Below are 21205 nucleotides of genomic sequence, written 5' to 3' on the forward strand. Positions count from 1 at the left end.
ACTGCATGCAACTTTATTGTATACTCTAGTCTGAATTTCCTCTGACCCTTGCAACCCCATTTTTTATATTTGGATATTTATGAACATAAATATGTATACTATGTAAACTCATGTAGTTTTGCATTTGCACACAGAGATTTTTAAAAAATTGCGATATTAAGAACACCAGCTAAAGCACACATTGTTATAACTACTGGTGATGTCATTGTTATTGTTGATAGCAATACACCTGTTCCAGTGATAACAACGGATGCCAAATACACAATTATGTCAACAACTACATGTCTGTGATATTTGTTGTGTTTACTGTATACTCGTCAATCATATTTTTTAGTTATTTTGCCATTCACGTGCTTGATTGTATCTAAATGTTGAACGTCGATTGTGATGTTCATTATATTTTAAGTAGGTGGTAGTTTAGTGACTAATTCAAGACACCAATAATACAACATGGGGTTGCCTTTTTCTTCAGGTTCCACCATGAATGTTCCCTTGTTGTTTTGATCCAAAATGACTAACACACATCCAGTAAGCTCGTTCATTGGATAACGCAGTAGTATTGTGGTGGATAGCGTGAATGTCATAGTACCAAGTACTGATAATCTGTATAACCCAATAACCTCAGCGCGATGTTTAATGGATTTATTGAGTGGTGACCATAATATTGATCCAGATGCTACCGTATATACTACACTGTCAGTAATTGTTTTTATGTCAACGAGTTTAATGTCGCTGACTGGTGGCCTTCCAAAAAATTCATTAATGGCTCTATTTATGTTTCTACAAAAATTTAAAAATGTACATGATTAGAATATTCAGATCTAATTGTAGTCATTCCATCGTTGATTGTCATTAATGAGTTCATCATCAGAATGTTGCTAGCATCGACATATTTCTTTGTTGCAGCATCATTGCTTGATTTTGGTTCTCCAATAAAAGTAATTTTATTATTAGTCATATTGACAGAACCAGTCATTGTATCTCCTGCAGTTTATAAACGATCGTAGACCTCAGTTCTGATTGTGTTGTTGCTGCTGTCTACATATCTTTTGGTTACTACATCATCATCTGATTTTGGTTCTCTCACATTAATAATTGTAAATTTTACTCATATTGAGATCGCTGTACATAATATTTCCAATTATTCTGCTGCGTCCAGCAATTTCTCCCATGATTGATAGAACTGATTCCTCTGATTTTTTAATTTTAGCATTTTTAGCAAACACCACTAAGTTATCTTCGGTCACATCTGGAACCTGCAAAATAATATCTGTCAACGGGATATTACTCCTCTTTAATTGTCCTTGTTTATAATGAAAAACGACTTCATTTTGGTCCACATTTGCAAGACTCAAAAGATTAGAGACTTCATCCTTGACCTCATCAAGGGTTGCATATTTAGATAAGTCACCTTGCCGAGTTTTACTCAGTCGAGAAGATCTTCTATAAATATCTACCATTGTATATTCACTAAGATCTGTTTAAAATGTTGGACAACGTGGTCTACTCATGCACAACTTTACGATTTGACACAGCATCGAGTACAGCAACTACTTCTTGTTCACATATTGGCAGATCTGTTATTATCTGTGTTGGTAATGTTGAATACCAGACTGGAGTGTTTATTGTGCTTATATATTTTGAAAATTCTTTTGGTGGAGCCAGTCCATACGAATCAAAATAAACAATCCGCATGGATCAATCGCGTTTGCAACCCACTGAGTACCTGGACCAGAACTTTTATCAAGATTAATGATACCAGTTTCAATACTGTTTGGTTGTTTCTGTAATCGATCATGCATAAAAACACTTCTGAAATTTTTTATATTTAATTTTTTAGCAGCATCAAGTAAATCAAAATTGGACTAATTTTATCCGTACCAGTGAGGGGTTTTAGCAATCTTACACCCCTTCCCTTTTTTTTAGAAATCTTAATTCCTTTTCCTGTTGCTTCCTTTAATGCCATTTCATCGGCAGTTCCAACATCACCAAGTGCAGCTGCTTTTTCTCTGTTTTCTTTCTGCTTTTGCTTTTTCAAGTTCAACTTTATTTCTTCTTCTCTTTGTCTCCTTTCCAGAATTGATCATCTAATATGCTCATCTACTGTCTGGTTAAAAATGTTAAAATTATTAACATCTTCCTCTGATCTGACTTGCTGAGTATTAGTAGCGCTGCTATATACATCTCTAATCCAATCAGAATTTTTTAAAGTTTTAACATATTTGGGTTTTACATACTTTTCTCTATCATGATATCCAAACAAAGCAATAGCAAGTATTTTTTTGGTCTTTGATAGCGGCAATACCTTCAGGTGTAAATTTATCTGTAATGTTAGTTCTAACTCTTGGCAGAGGTTGTGGTTGAACTTGAGGGTGTGGTTGCGGAGGTTGCTGGGGGGTGGTTGAACTGCTTGAAGACGGCCAGCAATATCAACAGGTAATGTCTCAAGTGCTTTATGAGCCACGTTAGTTGCTGTAACAATTTTTTTTGTTGGTTCGACAATTGGTTTAAATAACTGTTAAGTACTTTCTGCAAATTTCACCTGAGACTCCTGTAGTTGCTGCTTGACAGCATCACAAACAGGGATATATTTCTTAATTGACTCTAGTCACTCTCGAGCTAATCTAGCTGTGCAAGATTCCATTATTGATATAATAATGATTTAATTACTCACACCCTACACTCACATTACAGCAGCAAAGAGGGTGCGACCAAAAATGAGTGTCTGAAAGGTAAACAAAAATATGCATACAATTTTTGAAAAACATGGACAAAAATGAAGCAACAAATAAAACCTAACCCAATTAGAAAAACTCAGAGACTTTGGTTTGGTGTTATTACGCTTGTATTTTTCTTTTTTTTTCATATGAAGTTTTATTTTTCATAAATGGACTTTCAAGAAGTGGTCTGTTCACCCTCCCTGCTGCTGCACATGTACAGAAAGTGAATTAAGTATAAAGGAACAGAAAGTTAAAGTGTAACAGTACTTTAAAACCAGATTAGTGAATGACAATATCATGAAAATCATTTGGTTTTCAGCTAGAAAGTGCCCCTACATCAACCTGGGCCTAATATTATATACAAAAGAACCAGTAGGGGAAACTTTGATGGAAGAGTGTCAGTGGCATAGCAAGAAATTCTTGGCCCACCACAAAACTTAATCTAGAAAGACAATCACAAGAAAGTTGCTTTATGAGAAAATGTTGGGCCCCTTCTGGACCTGTTCCCCTTGCAGTTTTAGGGATTGCATGTGTAGTTGCTACACAGTAGATCAAAGTATTAACTTTCCAAAAGATTGGGCCTGCAATTTTCTTTTGAACCAGGATAATTTGCTTTCTTTAAGTGCAAGAGAATTTTTATTGTGCAAATGATAAATAATGGATATAATTCATTCTTTTTTGCTACACATCAAGCTACTTGAAGGTTTATAATTTTTTAATAGCCTCTAATATCATATATACCTGAGGTTATTGCAGAACTTCAATACAAATCAATTAAATCCTCAACGATATTGCTGAAAAAGCACAAATGAGTTTTCTTTAATGTCCAAAAATTAACCTAAATACAATCATCACAGAATGTCAAGAATATATTTCTAAAAGACTAAAATTATTGTGTTTTTTGATGTGGTTGTTTTAAATTTAGAACACAAGAATTTACACAAAATAATGGATTGTTATCTCTTGTTTTTGAGAACAGAAGGAATATTGGGAGTGAAGTATTAGTCAGGAAAAACGAGTTCATATTTTTACATTCAATAGCACTTTATGAAAACATTACTAACATCAGCAGTATATTATACATCTGTTCTATGCTTAATAGTACTGTATGTAGGCACTAGTAGCATATGACTGACTCTGGTATTGACCAGTGGGCCTTGACCTTGAACCCCACAAACCCTACAAAGCAACATACTGTATGTGGTCACTATACCAAAGTTATTGTGTTCATACCGTTTTGGGCTTACCATGACCATGACCTTCAACCTTTTGAATCTAAAATCTATAGATATCATTCTTATCCCAAGTGCATGCAATCCACAATGAAAAAGTTACTGTATGAAGACCAGGTTTCTTTTTTTCTTTGGACCTTGAACTTCAAATGTTTGAGCTCATAATTACTCAATATCTTCCTGAACCTAAGTGCAAGCAGCTATCTAAACATACAGTTCAGGTATGACTTCTAGAACTAATGGTATTGTGTAGAAACCATTTTTTATGATGAGTCACAGTGACCTGAACTTTGACCTTTATACCCCAAAACTAATAGTGCAATCCATGTATAAAGTCTAGTCAAGGCATGACCAAAGTTTTTAAGAAGAAACTGTTTTTCTTTCAGTCATACTGACTTGAACCCTCTGGAGTCATTATTAAATGTACACTGTAATTAGCAATCTTATTAATGATCTGTCAGTGCAGTTATAGTTCAGAGTTTTCAAAAAGCTTTTTATTCAGTTATGTGCCATACAATTTATAGTCCACGTTTTAGAGAAGCTTTTTATTTGATCATGAACATTACAAATTATGTCACTAAATTTATTCAATTATCACCATAAACTAAAAATGATACAGGAGGTCATCCTGATAACAAAAAGTGGTTAAATGTTTTAAAAGACAGACAAATTCAAAACAAGTTATGTTTTAATTGTTGTTATAATTATTGTTATAACTGTTGTTATAATTGTTGTTATAATTGTTGTTATAATTATTGTTATAACTGTTGTTATAATTGTTGTTATAATTGTTGTTATAATTGTTGTTATAATTATTGTTATAATTGTTGTTATAATTGTTGTTATAATTGTTTTACCCTCTTGCAGCATTTAGTAATCATTAGTAGGCAGAGAGAACAGAACTTAAAATTTTTCAATTACCTCCACTGTCCTTATAAACCAAAATAATATATATTTTTTAACTTCTTAACACATAAACAGTTTTTGGTAACCAGCATAGCTAAGGCCATTGGATGTCAGTCAGTTTTATTTGGTATGCAAACTGCTTTAAATATAATCAGTCTTGAAAAAAATCTTTTTTCCATTTGAAAAGATTTTGTTTTGGATTTTTAATGTAGCTTTAACAATTTGATATTCATATCACTATGATGTCTACAGTGTGGCAGTTTGTAGTGATGTCTAGCATTGGAGCATCATGCCTCAGATATGTGGCATTATGTCCTACCCAGCAACATTATCCCCGACTCCAAGCCGACCAGTCCCAACACTAACCTCTTAATGCTGAGCACCAAGCAAGGCAGCTGCAGGTACCATTTTTAAGTCTTTGGTATGACTTGGCCAGGGTTTGAACCTGTGACCTCCAACATCTGAGGCAGATGCTGTAACCACTTAGACCACCAGAGTGATCCCATTTGAAATGAATTTCAACCCATGTTTGATCAACTTTGGCACTTCACAACACCAGTTTCTTGTAAACAGGACAGTTCCAAAACTGTTCAGCATATAATGTAATTAAGCATGAACATCGCCCAATAAATATAATTATGTTATTTATGGTTTAATATCTTTTCCTTGATTCTTTTTACAGAGTTATGTCCCTTGTTGATAATTTGCCAGTATTCATTTTGGCTATTGCTTTTAACCAGCATAAAGGAACCATTCAAGATATTGTGATGTGGATTGATCTAGACTTGCCTTATAGCAGTTTTGTTTTTCAAGCTTCACTTTTGACAAAAGCAAGAGTTGTTGGCCACAGCTTCTGGTGGTTGCTTCTAGCCAGCAAATTTCAGAAAACAATGACCATATCATGACGTAATTTGGTATGAACAATGTGTGCTTACTGTGGCGTTTATTTCTTCCACTTTTCTTTGTATGGAGTTATGGCATTATTTTTCACTTTTTCTTTTATCTTTGGGCCCTGTGTGACTATGTGACTTATTCTAGTTCAGTTCTGCAGAAAGGGTCTCAGTTTCTCTGATAGTTTTTATGCTGACTATAGTTTCTTGATGTAGGGAAAGAAACAGAAGTTTATCAAAATTGTCTTGCATTAAAAATAAAGCAAGCCAGCAATGCAAAAGGAAAATAAATATGTACCAGTTGCCCATTCAAAACTTAAATGTTTTCATAGCCAAATAAATTAGACATAAGAATGTACAGTGTAATCTGCCTTTGTGTACATCTCCATATAAAAGGCATCGATGGATCCATTCTCTTGTGTCTAAGATAAATTTTAATCTATATATATACTGGACACCTCTCCATAAAGAACAGATTTTGTGGTCCCCTGAGTGTCCTGTATACAAATTTACACTCTACATAATTCAAGATACAAACATAATATAATGAAATACAATAAATTAACATTTCCTTGTGCAAAAAAGTACTGTAGTAGATTACTTGGCCACAATACCCTTAGTCTTGCCTTCTCAGGTTCTTTGAATAGGTATTTATGTTGGAATAAAACCCCACTGTATCTGTATAAAGTCTGGCACTCCAGAATGTGATAGATCTCTGCACCAGTGGTATTCTACACATTTGGCTTCAACTTGTGGCCTGACTACATCATGCCATGAGTCAGTGACTAAATCATATTCTGTGTCACCAACAGGATCGTTCTGTGTCATCAACAGGATCATATTTTCTGTGTTGCCAACTGGATCATGTTGTGTTGCCAACTGAACCATGTTCTGTGTCACCAACTGGATTATATTCTTGTTGCCAACATGATCATGTTCTGTGTTGCCAACTGAATCATGTTCTGTGTTGCCAACTGGATCATGTTCTGTGTTGCCAACAGAATCCTGTTCTGTGTTGCCAACAGGATCATGTTCTGTGTTGCCAACAGGATCATATTCTGTGTTGTCCACTTGATCATGTTCTGTGTTGCCAACAGGATCATGTTCTGTGTTGCCAACAGGATCATATTCTGTGTTGTCCACTTGATCATGTTCTGTGTTGCCAACAGGATCATGTTCTTTGTTGCCAACTGGATTATATTCTGTGTTGCCAACAGGATCATATTAAAAGACACTGATTGGTCATGGTCTGAGTCAACTACTGGGTCGTGGACTATGTCATCTACTGGGTCATGGCTTAAGTCACTGTCTAAGTTATGGTCTTTGTAGTTGTTATTTCAAGATTGACAGAGGGACAAACAGAGATGATGTAATGAGAGAAGTGAGGACTTCTCCATAATAATCTGTTTTCTTGGAAGATACTGGTTAAAAAAATCATGTGATTTCATGACAGGCCTTGGAACTCCTTTTTCTGGTTGAAGAAAGACGTAATCCATAATTTTTCAAAATCTGTATATTCAGCATTATCCTTTGAAGTGATATTTATATTGTACTGTATTAGTATAGGAAAATATGAATGAGTTTTTCTCAGTACCGGTAATACTGCAAGACCTTCAGAGTGCAGTATTAGTCAGAAAATATGAGTTCATATTTTCCGTTACAAATGCAGCAACCTTTTCATGATATACTCATTTTGTTTTTCTACCTAAGGTTAAATAATAAAAAGAATACACTACAAGAAACAAAGTAACTGAGTTTATGCTGTATTCCAAAATCAATACACAACCATAGATTCATCAATACACAGTAAGAATATTAATGTGCTCACAGCTATCTTTCAACTTCATCACACTCAACATTAGTTTTAAAAAATTATTGTGATATATGATATACATGTGATTCGAGCAGTGGACTGGCATTGAATCAACCACACCTCTGTTTCTGTTCTGTCATTGATTGTTTGGAATCATAATGTGCAAAACATTAATTCTTTTAACTGAAATTATCAAAAAGATGCTATGGAATATCGTATTCATATCATTTTTAGTGCAGTAAGGAGAATGTGATTTCTGTTGTAAATACAGTCAAAATTACAGTCCAATTGTGTGGTAAGCATAAGTTTTGGAACTTCTGACATGGGCCATGTGGCATCATGTCCTAACCAGCAACATTAGCATTTTGACTGACTTGTAAAATGGAATGTCTCTGATAGATATGCAATAGCCCTTGGCCTCAATAAGCTTTTCTATGCTATTTTTAGACCCTGTTGAGCATTGGTCAGTCTGAACCATTCCATTTGCTAAAAGTTACAAATATTTCTTCTAATAACTGTTTAGATTATCTAAATGGTATTTTCGACACTGCGATCTCATGTTTGTTGTGGACATTGTGAATATCACATTCACTCATTTGCTTGTTTGAAAGTTTCATTTGTGACTCAGTGAACTAGTCCACATCGTTAATTTTATCATCTCTACTTTCAAATGGACAAAACAACTTGCTTAGATTATTCACAAACAAATCTAATAAACCAAAAAGCTAAAGTGTCTGCTACACGAGTATACATTGTTTGCTTACAATCAAAGTAGTTTCTAATAAATGGTATTATTCTAAGGCATGTTGTATGATATGAAACCATGCAATATTGAAAAATACCGAAAATGTAAAGTTAACAGTTAAAAAATGAGCATATAATAAACAGCCTAATATGACCGCTACAGCTGGATGACTTGCACTATGTCACTTAACGGGAATGTCATACCTTTAGCTCTTGTTTATTCAATACCACATCATTCCACATAATACTGGGGTGGGTAACTGAGGACCATAAACTCCTAATTTATGTTTAAATTTTGACTCAATACATCAAAGAATATTGACAGACACCAGTGTAAATAACTAAATAGTTATAATCTGGGTGTGCAATATGGAAATAAAGACTGAACACTCGTACTGAGCAGATCAACCATATAAAATTAAATAAATGTATAATAGAAAGTCTTTACAGTGATGCTGTGCTTGAGTAATCATATTTCACTGCAATTTTAAATCAACAGTTTTTAACACTGTGGCAAAAAAATATACATATATGTATGTATATTCTTATGCAAGTCCGGTCCAATGGCAAATAAATCAGACCCTAATCTGCCACAGTATAATGCATATGGAGATCAGAGTCTATATTCTTTGTACTACTAATTAGTCCTGACAAACTGCATAGATCCTAATCTGCCAGCATATTTTTTCATGACAGATTGGGTCTGTGCAGTCTGCAATAGCAGATCTGGGTAAAGGCAGCTCATATATGGTAAATGTCAAGTAACATTATAACCATAATCTTACTTGTTACAAATCAACAGTGTATACCACTGTGATATATAAATGTCAAGCGATGTAACTAGGGCCTTGCTTGTTACAAATCAACAGTGTATACCACTGTGATATATAAATGTCAAGCGATGTAACTAGGGCCTTGCTTGTTACAAATCAACAGTGTATACCACTGTGATATATAAATGTCAAGCGATGTAACTAGGGCCTTGCTTGTTACAAATCAACAGTGTATACCATTGTGATATATAAATGTCAGGTGATGTAACTAGGGCCTTGCTTGTTACAAATCAACAGTGTATACCATTGTGATATATAAATGTCAAGCGATGTAACTAGGGCCTTGCTTGTTACAAATCAACAGTGTATACCATTGTGAGATATAAATGTCAAGCAATGTAACTAGGGCCTATAAATGTCAGGTGACATAACCATTGTCTTGCTTGTTATAAATTAACTGTGTACCAATGTGGTATATAAATGCCATAGGATATAAGGGGGTGCTCACCAGATAATATGTATTTTTGAGAGAGTGACGTATGTAAGGTGAAGTAGTTCGCATTTAAAACATGCACAATGGAAAGAATGTTGGCATACCTCTATGCTATATTAATGTAATGTGGATGATATTTCTTTTGGATATTGTACTTTTGGAAATTTTACATGATTTAAGCACACTGCTAACTAAAATGACTGCTCCCTTGTGTTAAAAAAATCAGCCTGAATTAGTCTAAAGTACACTATACATAGCAGCTATTAAAATAGGGAAAATGAATTTTGCCAGACTAGACAATACCAGCTTCTGAAAGTGCAATGAAAGAATTATCAAATATATAAAATGTAAAAAAAGTTATCAGCTCTTTTTTATACAATTTATCTCTGAAGTTCAAGAAGTGAAAATGACCAAGTAGAGCTAGCACTTTTCTGAAAGGTGCACATCTGAAGTAAGGCCAAGCTGTATACTCTATAACCCATAGTACACCCATCAATCATACACCAAAATAAAGGGAATTAAAGGTTCTTTGCATTATACCTAAGATATACAAGGTCATTTTTAAATAGCCAGTATAACCAGTGAGGAAAGCCGGGGAAATTCTTTTTCTGTAAAATCCTAACCCTATGCAAAATACGAAACTGTAGAGCGCCACCTAACCTTATTTTACTTGCTACAAATTAACAGTGCATACCAATGTGGTATATAAATGTCAGGTGATGTAACTAGGGCCTTGCTTGTTACCAACTAACTGCATACAAATGTGGCATATAAATGACAGTGGACATAACCAGGGCCTTGCTTGTTAAAACTTAACACTGTGTACCAATGTGGGATACAAATGTCAGGTTAGATTATAACCTTGGTCTTGCTTGTAAGCCAATGTGGTAAATAGATGTCAGGTTACATTATAACATGATCTTGCCTGTTACAAATAAACAGCATATACCAATGTGGTAAATAAATATCAGGTTACATTATAACCATGGTCTTGTTTGTTACTATAAATAGTGTACCAATGGTCTTGCTTGTAAGCCAGTGTGTTAAATAAATGTCAGGTTACTTTATAACCATGGTCTTGTTTGTTACTAATAGTGTACAAATGTGGTATATACATTTCAGGTGACACTGTAACCTTCGTTTTGCTTGTAAATAATTAACAGTGTACACCAATGTGGTCATATAAATATCAGGTTACATTATAACATGGTCTTGTTACAAATAATGTATAACAACATGGTATGTACATTTTAGGTGACATTACCACCATGGTTTTGCTTGTTACAAATGAACAGTGCATACTAATGTGGTAAATGAATGTCTGGTAACATAACCATAGTCTTGCTTGTTACAAATGAATGGTGTATACCAATACGGTATATAAATGTCTGGTAACATAACCATAGTCTTGCTTGTTACAAATGAATGGTGTATACCAATGTGGTATATAAATGTCAGGCGACAACCTTGTCTTGCTTGTTTCAATATTCCTCATGATGTATGCAAGCAATTAAATAACCTCCTACAAAACATGTAATGACAAAACAATTAAAAATGCATTGTACAAGTTTTATTGTTAAATATTTCACATGAACTCAAACAAGCCTTGAGCTGAAAGATTTGACATGCAGTACAGCAGGTTATTTTAGTGATCGAGACATTTCTGACATATTGTATAGCAGGTTATTTCTACAATGGAAAACTTGAAGTGATTTAGCAGTCTCCTATTGATATTTTAAATTTTATTATCTCTTGAAAATAACTGAACTAAAACTTTACTATTTCATTAAACTCTGAAATGAAGCCGTGATTATAATCTTCAATTTTTTTCCTAGAGGTGAATTGCTTTGCTACTTTCCATTTTCAGAATTTATGGTAAATATTTATTCAACAAAAAAAATAAACATAACCTCGGAAGTAAATGTTTCTATATATACTGGACACCTCTCCATAAAGAACAGATTTGTGGTACTATTACACATTTTAAATGATAAAATATCAATGCATGTATATAGAATTTTAATCACATCCACTGATAATATGAATCAAGCATCGAAGGGTTCACAATTGATTCACTTCTTTGCACATAAGTACTGTCATGCACACTCCCAAAAAAAGCTCAAAACTGAAAGGCAAAGGTATTTTTGTTTCTAATCTCAGCCAATAACTAAGATTAATTTAAAACCATGAAACTATCATACTGCTTTCAGTGTAACAGACCATGGTATTAAATGACAACCTGATCCCATAACCGAGCACAATTTTTTCCATGATTGAATAGGAAACAATTTATATGAAATGTACTGTGTGGTTGATGATAACTCAGCACCCACTTAAAATAAAACCTTTACAGTGAGCAGAAAATGCTATTTAATGTCTCACCGAAAACCACCGTATATTTTCATTCGCTAAAATATTACCCACCAAACTGAAACCACCTTGTTAGACAAAATCACTATAATGAATGCTCGCAAAAACAACCTATGTGGTTATACAATATCATGTTATGAAAATGCATAGTACACTACAGCATAGAGAACATCTGCAGTGGAAAAGAATCTCAAAAGTTTTTATGAATTTGATGGGCTTAAATTTAAAATGTTTGAGAGAAAATGCTATTCTATGAAGGATGTTGAATACATTTTCTGAAACAATGTTACTATTCTCAATCTCATCCATTTCAAGATATAGTAAAAATCTGAATCTGAAATAAATTTGGTTGTCTTAATTTACTGCAAGAACCAAACTATGATTGCAGGAAATACTTGAAAATCCAAGCAAAGAAAAACAGGACTTTTTTAAAATCTGAACCTGGTTAATTTAATAAATTGTTCCTAACTGAAGGTGTAATGAGTTACTAATGGTTATTAATAGTTATAAATATTAAAATAATCAAATTATTTCAAAGTTTCATGAGGTTAAAATTGTTTCCAGTACAGTATTACAATAATACAGTATGGTTTCTGGCAAGATCATTTGTAAAATATCATGTAAAAGACAGTAAATTTTACAGCAAATTATGTTTCTCTGAGAACCATATCACTTTGACTTTAGGAATACTGTACAAGCCTGCTACCTCCCAAATCCAGCACTATCAAAAAGACGAAAATTCATCTATACTGCTTTAGTCATATTGACAAAGGACAGCAACTTTTGATAATTACCTCCCCTTGCCACAGCTAGCTGTTGCGTTTTAAGCTGAGCAAACTACCAATGATATGTGCATAATGCAGAGGATGAAGTTTGACATGAAGAGGCCAGTCCCCTGGTCCCCATTTGTTGCTGACTACATTAAAGCCCAGCAGTAGGTGGGGTCCCCAACCATGGGTATTGGTATCTGTACATATCGTCTTTCCAGATGGGGTATCTCCTGAGAAATTCCTGTCTTGAGCCGACCATGGTTGCACTAATGACAAAGGAATGATTCGTAATACTGACCTTTTCATCCAGTGGACTGGAAAATGGCTAAGCTTGCAAAGTCATCTGGCACATATAAAGGTGGATCAGATCCACTGCCATGCAGCTGATGATGTGGTGATAACACAATCTGTAACTTTGGTAAAGGCCCAGGGGCTGATATTTAGACAAAAGGGAAGGACTTGAAATTGGTAAGCAAACCAAAGAAAAGTTTGCAATGCTGGGTGAATAGTTACATGAAAGAAGATATCTGTAGGATTGAGACTGACTGCATAACCATCCCTTCCAATGGAGAGTCAGACGGACCTCAATGTCTCAATGTTGAACTTCAGTGGAAGAATGAATTCACTGAGGTGATTCAGGTTAATGCTCAGACTCAACTTGCTGTTGGCCATTTTCATAAGGAACAGTCATGAATCACCTGCTCAAGAATATGGTCCTTCTCCCAATCTGATGGCATACCCATGGTCCTTCTCCCAATCTGATGGCATATGCATGATCCTTCTCCCAATCTGATGGTATATCCATGGTCCTTCTCCCAAACTCATGGCATATCCATGGTCCTTCTCCCAAACTGATGGAATATCCATGGTCCTTCTCCCAAACTCATGGCATATCCATGGTCCTTCTCCCAATCTGATGGCACATACATGATCCTTCTCCCAATCTGATGGCATATCCATCAGAATGGGAGAGGAAGGAAGAGGACTGGGTTGAACAAACAAAATCTGAAGCCACTCTGTATTGCAGAAATAGGATGATCCAACATGACTGGAGCTGCAAAAGAGTCTGGTGCCCACCAGTAGGCCGTGCACATATGGAGGAGTAAGTAAGCATTGGGAAGCAAGGAGTAGAAGAATTTAGTTTCTTACCTCCCTTGTAAGATTACCTCCTTGACTGATTCAGCTTTTGTCTACTGTCATATGGTTGAGATCTGAATGACACTTGAGGTGTAAAAGGCAGTCAGTGCATTGGCCATTGCATGGTGAGCTGTTCTGTTAATGACCCAAGCAAAGTGGGCTGCTGACTCCTAGATATGCTGGTTGGCCAATTTTTCCACCATACAGAAAATCGCCAATGAGGCCAAATTCAGCATTGAAAATGTCGCAACAACATTTGGAGTTAGATTTGATGAAGTGAGAAACATTTCTTTTTATCCACTTTATAAAATGTTGGGATAGACCTGTTAACTACCATTACATTCTTATCCAATGCTAGGAGTTCAGTATGGTAGGCAGTGGTATATATCATGTACCAGAGGAATGTGGCCAGTATTTGGCATTCCAAATGGAAACATTTAGTACTCCTCTGGTCACAGATTCATTTGGACAGCCAATTGTTAATCACCTAGAGTTTTGCTGACAGAGGAAGCAGCTGTAAAGGAGATTCCTCTTCATTGTTGATGTCAACCAATGCTTTGACTTTATGGCTAGGTGAGGCAGTTGTGAGTGGAGGGTGAAATAAAGCCAGTAACATCTGGAATATCTCTCAGATAGTAGCATTAAAACTAAACTTTGTCCTCTACATGGTCGAATTGGAGTAGGGCTGTTGGTCAAAAGTATGTTCACAATCATTTTGTGATTACTTTTGGTCCTCATCTGCTTTCATTTCAGGATAAACCATGCTGCATGGTAATGCCGACGCAATGCAATTGTCCCTACATAATCCACTGCTAATCCACTGCAGAAGGCAGCAAAAATAGGAAAAGCCCGCTCTGCTGGGTGATTCTGTCATACCTGGGCAGACAGCTTGACTGGTACAGCTTTGGATGGCAGGACAATACTACATATTGGGTCCAATGAATCCAAAAAATATCCCATGCACCTTGTTTTTCATGTCCAAAGGCCAAGTTTAGGCTTGCTTGGCACCCACTGGACTGCCTAAAAATGGGGGAACAATCCCAAATTGTAAAAAAATTATCTATGGAAATGTAAGATAGAAATAATGGTATAATTAGGCCTTAAGTCAGGAATTGTATCACAGTCTCCTGTACCAGTTGACACATAAGTTGCTGAAAGTCTAGTCTGGTGTATCCAACTGCAACATATCTGTATTTATCTATCCCAAATCTGCAGCCATAGTGGTGGACAGCATCATCCTTCTGATTATTAGGAGTGGTTGTGGGGCCTCGGTATCATTTCCCACAAAGCCAACAACTGATTTGCATTCAGATGATGTACACTTAACAGATCTGTAATCATATGAGTTTCCCCTCTTTTCTTTGTCTTTTTCTGATTTTTGCAGAATGGCTGACAAGGTGTCCTCGGACCATAAATTTGTACATACTGCACAGGAACACAGAATATCATTTGGCACATGCCAGGCAGAACCCTGTCTTCCCTTGCTTTCTATTTCATGCATTTAGAAGATAAGTTTCTGAAACAATAAAGATAATAGAACCATAAACTAACAAGTCATTGCATGAACAAAAGACGGCATACAAGAACACTTGAGAGTCAGCATGCATCAATGATATGTTGTACCATGCAGTCTAAAATGACCAGGTCTGAGAAAGTGAAAATCAACCAAATTCCAAAATTAATGTTTACTACCTGTTTATGAATCAATATTAATCCAAATAAATCAAAATTTTGAATGGATGGCTTAAATTTCATAAGGACTGATTCAACAAGAGCCTCAAAACATATGTACGGAAGTGAAGCTAAAAAAACAATGCCTACTGATAAAAGGGGAGGTAATGGGAAGTTACTGCCCTTTGTCTATATAATCTACACAGAAAAGACTCATTTTCGTATTTTAGTAGGGCTAGATTTGGGAGGTAGAAGGTTTATAATCCTAATGTTTATGTGAGTGGGGAATGTATTGAATGGAGACATTATATTTCACAAATAGTCCAGACGATTCTGCAAAAAGACAACATGAAAGGCTGTACACATTATACTGAAGTTGCTCAAAGAACCGACAACAGAACAAAAGTGCTAAAAACAATGTAGGCAAGAAACTAAAGATGCTCAAAAACTGTAGATAATAGAACAAAGATGCTCAAAGACTAGAGACAAGGTGCTCAAACAGACTGCAGGTGCTCCAAGTCTCAATGATCTATTGAAAGTACTCAAAGACCTGTCAGACCATTTTCTTCCAAAGAATTTGTTAAACCTAACATAGTAAATATAATGGTAAAGATTTCAGCTTGTGAGTATATATTTGTTAATTAAAGTCAGTTTTTGACTAGTTAATGTACCATCATAAGTCTGATTTCAAATGCCCAGACAAAATAACTAATGAAATACACAAGACAATTCTGAATAGTTGATAGTAATATTTTAATACTTCACTAAAAGTAAAGTAGACAAGAACTTCATCATAACTTTATTAGTATAAATTAGACAACCTGAGAAGACATCTTTGAATGCTTCATTTTGACTATACTTGAGACGAAAATTTCTGTTCCAGTGAGTTTTCATGAACACACTGAATATAAATTCCTATGTATGCCTGTCAAGAAATCAACATTTAATATAATATTTTTTCTTCTTCTGAGAAGCAAGTAAAGTTCCTTGGGTAGCATTCTTTAATCTTGGTGACCTTCATGTGTTGGCAGGCTTCCAAAGACAGACAGTCCTATCTGCACTTCCTGTTAACAGGGTTCCAGTCTCTATTAAATGTAAACAGGTCACTGCATCTACACAGAAATATATAAAAGTAAATGAATAAATAAAACGTGCAGTCAAGTATCTGATATACACTGTTCCCTGTAATCATTTGTTTATGCCAACAACAATGACTTATCTGCATTACAATATATGATGCAGGTATATCCTTTTAATGAAAACATGCTGCTGTCAAGAGGTGCATTTTTATTGGCTAATACAATATCATGTGACTTGTGATAATTCGTATTATACTACTGTAATGCTATTGACTTTAATGTGATGTCATCATGCATTTTTAGTTTCTTTATGTGGATTATATTGCATTTTCACTTTTTCTGCAGTAAGTTACAGGTAAATTTCAAAATGTTTAACTAAACCATTTATTAAACCATGTAATAAACAATTATACAATTTTGCTTCAAATAATATAACGTTTTATGAACCACTAAACCTTCATTATTTACCTGGTCCATATGAAGTTTACTGGTCCATAAAACTTATTATTCACCTCAACAGAAGTTAATAACTGTATCATACACAAGTCTATATGCTTACTATAGCTGCAAACATTCCACATAGTTTGGTAGAGGACTGTATTGTAGAACTACTGTCATCGTACAGAAAACATTTTTTCTTCTTTCATATTATGTGGATTTGCTAAATCTCATGTTATTATATTATGTAAGTCAAACTTACCACTATGTGCATCTATTTCTTTTACAAGCTGAGCTTTGTCAATATCCCATACTTGAAGCTTCCCTGACCGTGTTCCTGTTAGTAAAACATTCCCCATCATTTTCATACACCTGCAAATTAAAAGTATAAATCAACAATTAAGTAGATCACTGCTAAGCAACTTTCAATATTGTCCAGTAGCCAATTATCATGCAAAAATGAAGCTCACATTAAAGTGATTTGACGATGAAATAGTGGATCCCTTTCTAATTCAAGTTTCTAGCAATTCTTTATCTTCATATTTTTCAATTTTTAACTGTGTGTGTGATTTGGATTTTTAATGTAGCTTTAACAATTTTTCAGTCATATTGCTACGATGTCTGCAGTGTGGTAGTTTATAGTGATGTCTAGCACTGGGGCATAGTGCCGCAGACATGTAGCATGATGTCCCACCCAGTCACATTATCCTCACACCAGGCCGACCAGTCCTAACACTAACCTTTTAATGCTGAGTGCCGAGTGAAGCAGCTGTTAGTACCATTTTTGTAAGTCTCTGGTATGACTCGGTCAGGGATCGAACCCGCTACCTACCGCATCTGAGGCAGATGCTCTAACCACTAGGCCACCGGAGTGGTCAATTTTTTTTACTCCTTTTAACATTTAAAATTATAACTTTTAATCAGCACTATATAGCCATTACCTACCTACCTACCTTGCAGGCACAATGACAAAGCAAAATGAACATTTTATTTCTAAGATATCAAAGAGAAGTACTATAATGAGTTGATAAAAAACATTAATTTTGTTTTTGTATTATTGTTTTTAAATAATTGTTTTTAAAATCTACTTCAGAATGAATTATTGTCCACACCTGGATTCCAGATTTTACTGGGCAAAAGTCAGCAGGCTTGAGTAACTTGGGGATACATTCCTATTTCATGCATCATTAATAACCTTGATAAATCACTACAAAAGTTAGGACTACCATGTAAAGCATGCTGCATGCAGTTCACTAATTTAATTCCTACTCATTTAAAGTAGCATACAGAGTTAATGTGCTTAGGGTAATACAGCTAATATGCACTGTATGGTCGTTAACATTTAAAGTTTATCAATGAATAAACACTTATTCTTACTTCGAATTGCACTGCTCAAAAAGAGTCTTCAGTGTAGGTTAAATGTACATAGCACTGAAAACTTGTGATGATTAAAAAAAACATACTAAGTCACAGTGATCTTCTTAGGTTGTAAGAGTGTAATACTAACACAGATACATACATCTAATGAAGTTTAGTTATTAGAATATAAACAACTAGTAAATGAACATTAAGCAAACTATTTCAACAAAGTCACAAAATACAAGATAGCAATGCAACTACTTCATGTACCTGCTATTAAAATATAGGTCAGAGTGACCTCTTCTTCCAATAAGAAAATAGAGATTATCATCAAGTTTCATTATTCCAGGAAGGAGAGTATGCACAAAGCAAACCAAAAGCTCACATGGTTATCAGCTAAATATAAAAATATAACCCAAATCAGTAAAATAGGTCAACTAAAGGTCACAATGAGCTTCATTTGCTGTAATGGTGTGGTAATAACAGCGATGCATATATCATCAATTTTATGATTCTTGCATGAACATTGACTGAGAAATGAACATCAAACAAAATTAGCCCAAGTTAATGGAGAATAAAATACAGGTCACAAGGACCTAGTACTACTACGAAGGAGTAGTGCTCATCAAGTTGCATTACGTCACCTAGTTTCATGATTCTATATAAACATGTATATAGAGTGCAAGAAACTTGCATGATCATCAGCTAAATGCAAATTTAACCTAAGTCAGTAAAATGTCCAATATATAGTGGTGTGGTACTAAGAGAGATGTATACACTCCTCTAGCCTAATGATTCAAGCATCAATGGTATAATAAAATATAACCAAAGTCAGCAAAGTATGAAACATGGGTTACACTGACCTACTTAAAGTTGAAGATAAAGTGCCCACTAAGATGCATCCTTACCATATTTCATGATTCCAAGTATAACTGCATATGTCATTTTAAGGCAGTAAAAGTACCTAAGTGGTCATTAGCTAAATATAAAAACACAGCACAAGCCAGTAAAATGTCACATGTAGGTCATAGTAACCTTTTTTGTTATAAGGGTATGATGCTAACAGAGATGCATAGATTCATGTAGTTTAATGATTCTGGCATGATCAGTACTTGAGACTGAACTGAAGTCAATGAAATTATGCAATATGGAACACAGTGATCTACTTTTGTGGTGAGGATGTGGTTCTCTCATCAAGTTGCATCTCCTCACCAAGTTTTATGATTCTATGAATAACAGTATGTATACAGGGTGCCAAGAAATCTATTTGGTTATGAGCTAAACACAAATTCTTAACCTAAGCCAGTAAAATTTGAAATGCAGGTCAGTGACCTTTTGTTATAAGAGCATGGTACTTGTAGTGATTCACTCATTCATCTGGTTCAATGATTCTTGCATGAACAGTGCTTGAGAAACAAATCTTAAAACACGATGTAAACACTAACAATAAAGCATGAGAATGGGTCAGTGACCTACTCTTGTGATGCAGATACATTACTTCACCAAGTTTCATAAATCCAGGTATAACTGTATATGTGTAGGGTACAAAAAACCTATATGGTCATGAGCTAAATGCATAAACTTTACCCAAGCTAGTAAAATATTAAATGTAGGTCAGTGACCCTCTTTTATTGTAATTGCATGGTACTAATAGAGATTCATTCAATTGTCTTATTTCAAAATTCCATCATGAATAGTGAAAATAAAATACAGGTCACCGTCATCTATTTGATTTTTGCGATGAGGGTGAAGTGACATAAGCTTATATTTCCAGTGTGATCAAAATCAGATGAAATATATGGCTTCTAGAGGTGTAACAATGTCATCCAAAATCACATCCTTAATATGTGTGGATCTCAAAAAGTTACTGAATTTATTTAAGATCTCAATGCGACAATCATACTTCACAAGCTGATCATAAGCTGATCATAAATATGGCCTCCAGTGTGGTAACTATTCATGCAAGCTTATCTTATTAATATTTCACTTATTCTCAAAATTCGTCCAGGATCTTGATGATATAAACCCCTAATGCAAGTTTGATCAAAATCAGATCAAAAATTGTGGCTTCCCATCTTCCAGAGGGGTAAAAACCTCAGCCAAGTGATACAAGATCACCTCATTATTTTGGGAGCAGGACACTACCCCCCTGTCAATTACCCCCCTGCCATTACCCCCCTATCAATTACCCCCCCGGTATATTACCCCCCTGCAACTACCCCCCTGCCATTACCCCCCTATCAATTACCCCCCCACATATTACCCACTAGCCATTAGCATCACTTAGACATACAGATACAAAATCGAACTAAAGCAAATACGACGAATTTCATTAAAGTGTACACAAACACAATCTAATAATCCGTGCTCAATCTATACTATTGTTTTGTCTTCAGCTCACTGAATAAAATTTCAGGAAAGATATCAAGATGATTCAGAATTTGCAATGTCAGTTAGAATAGTAGCTGCTTTGGCTTTTGTGCCGCTTTCTTACACTGTGCAGGTTTTCGAAGAACTTCAAGAACTTACAGAAGATGATGACATGAATCAATTGTTAGATTATTTTGAAGATAACTACATTGGCAGAAGAAGATGTCGAAGCCGAGCTAATCCTGTCTTTGTTCCTCAAGTTTGGAGTGTACACAGCCGTGTTCAAAATGAATTACCTCACACTAACAACAGCGTTGAAGGTTGGCATCAAAAAATGCAAGCTGCCATTGCTGCTGACCATCCAAACATTTGGCACTTTTTGACAATCCTTCAAAGACAGCAATCATTCCTGAACGTGATAATTTCTCAGCAACTTGGAG

At 35.0% G+C, this 21205-nt stretch overlaps 1 protein-coding gene across 2 annotated transcripts in view; it reads right to left on the bottom strand.

Moving 5' to 3' along the window:
• Positions 1-7487: 7487 nt before the first annotated feature.
• LOC149780552 (protein FAN-like) overlaps positions 7488-21205 on the bottom strand; it is a 104284-nt gene continuing 90566 nt past the window's right edge. For both annotated transcript variants that reach the window (XM_089937585.1, XM_089937584.1), the window contains exons 30-31: positions 17299-17408; positions 7488-16631 (exon numbers count right to left, since the gene is read on the bottom strand). In XM_089937585.1, the coding sequence (XP_089793711.1) occupies positions 16537-16631; positions 17299-17408 (205 nt within the window). In that variant the 3' untranslated portion in view covers positions 7488-16536. The remainder of the gene's footprint in view (positions 16632-17298; positions 17409-21205) is intronic.

This window comes from Sinohyriopsis cumingii, chromosome 16 (genome assembly GCF_028554795.1).
Source record: "Sinohyriopsis cumingii isolate HCF-2022 chromosome 16, ASM2855479v2, whole genome shotgun sequence".
Lineage (NCBI taxonomy): Eukaryota > Metazoa > Mollusca > Bivalvia > Unionida > Unionidae > Sinohyriopsis > Sinohyriopsis cumingii.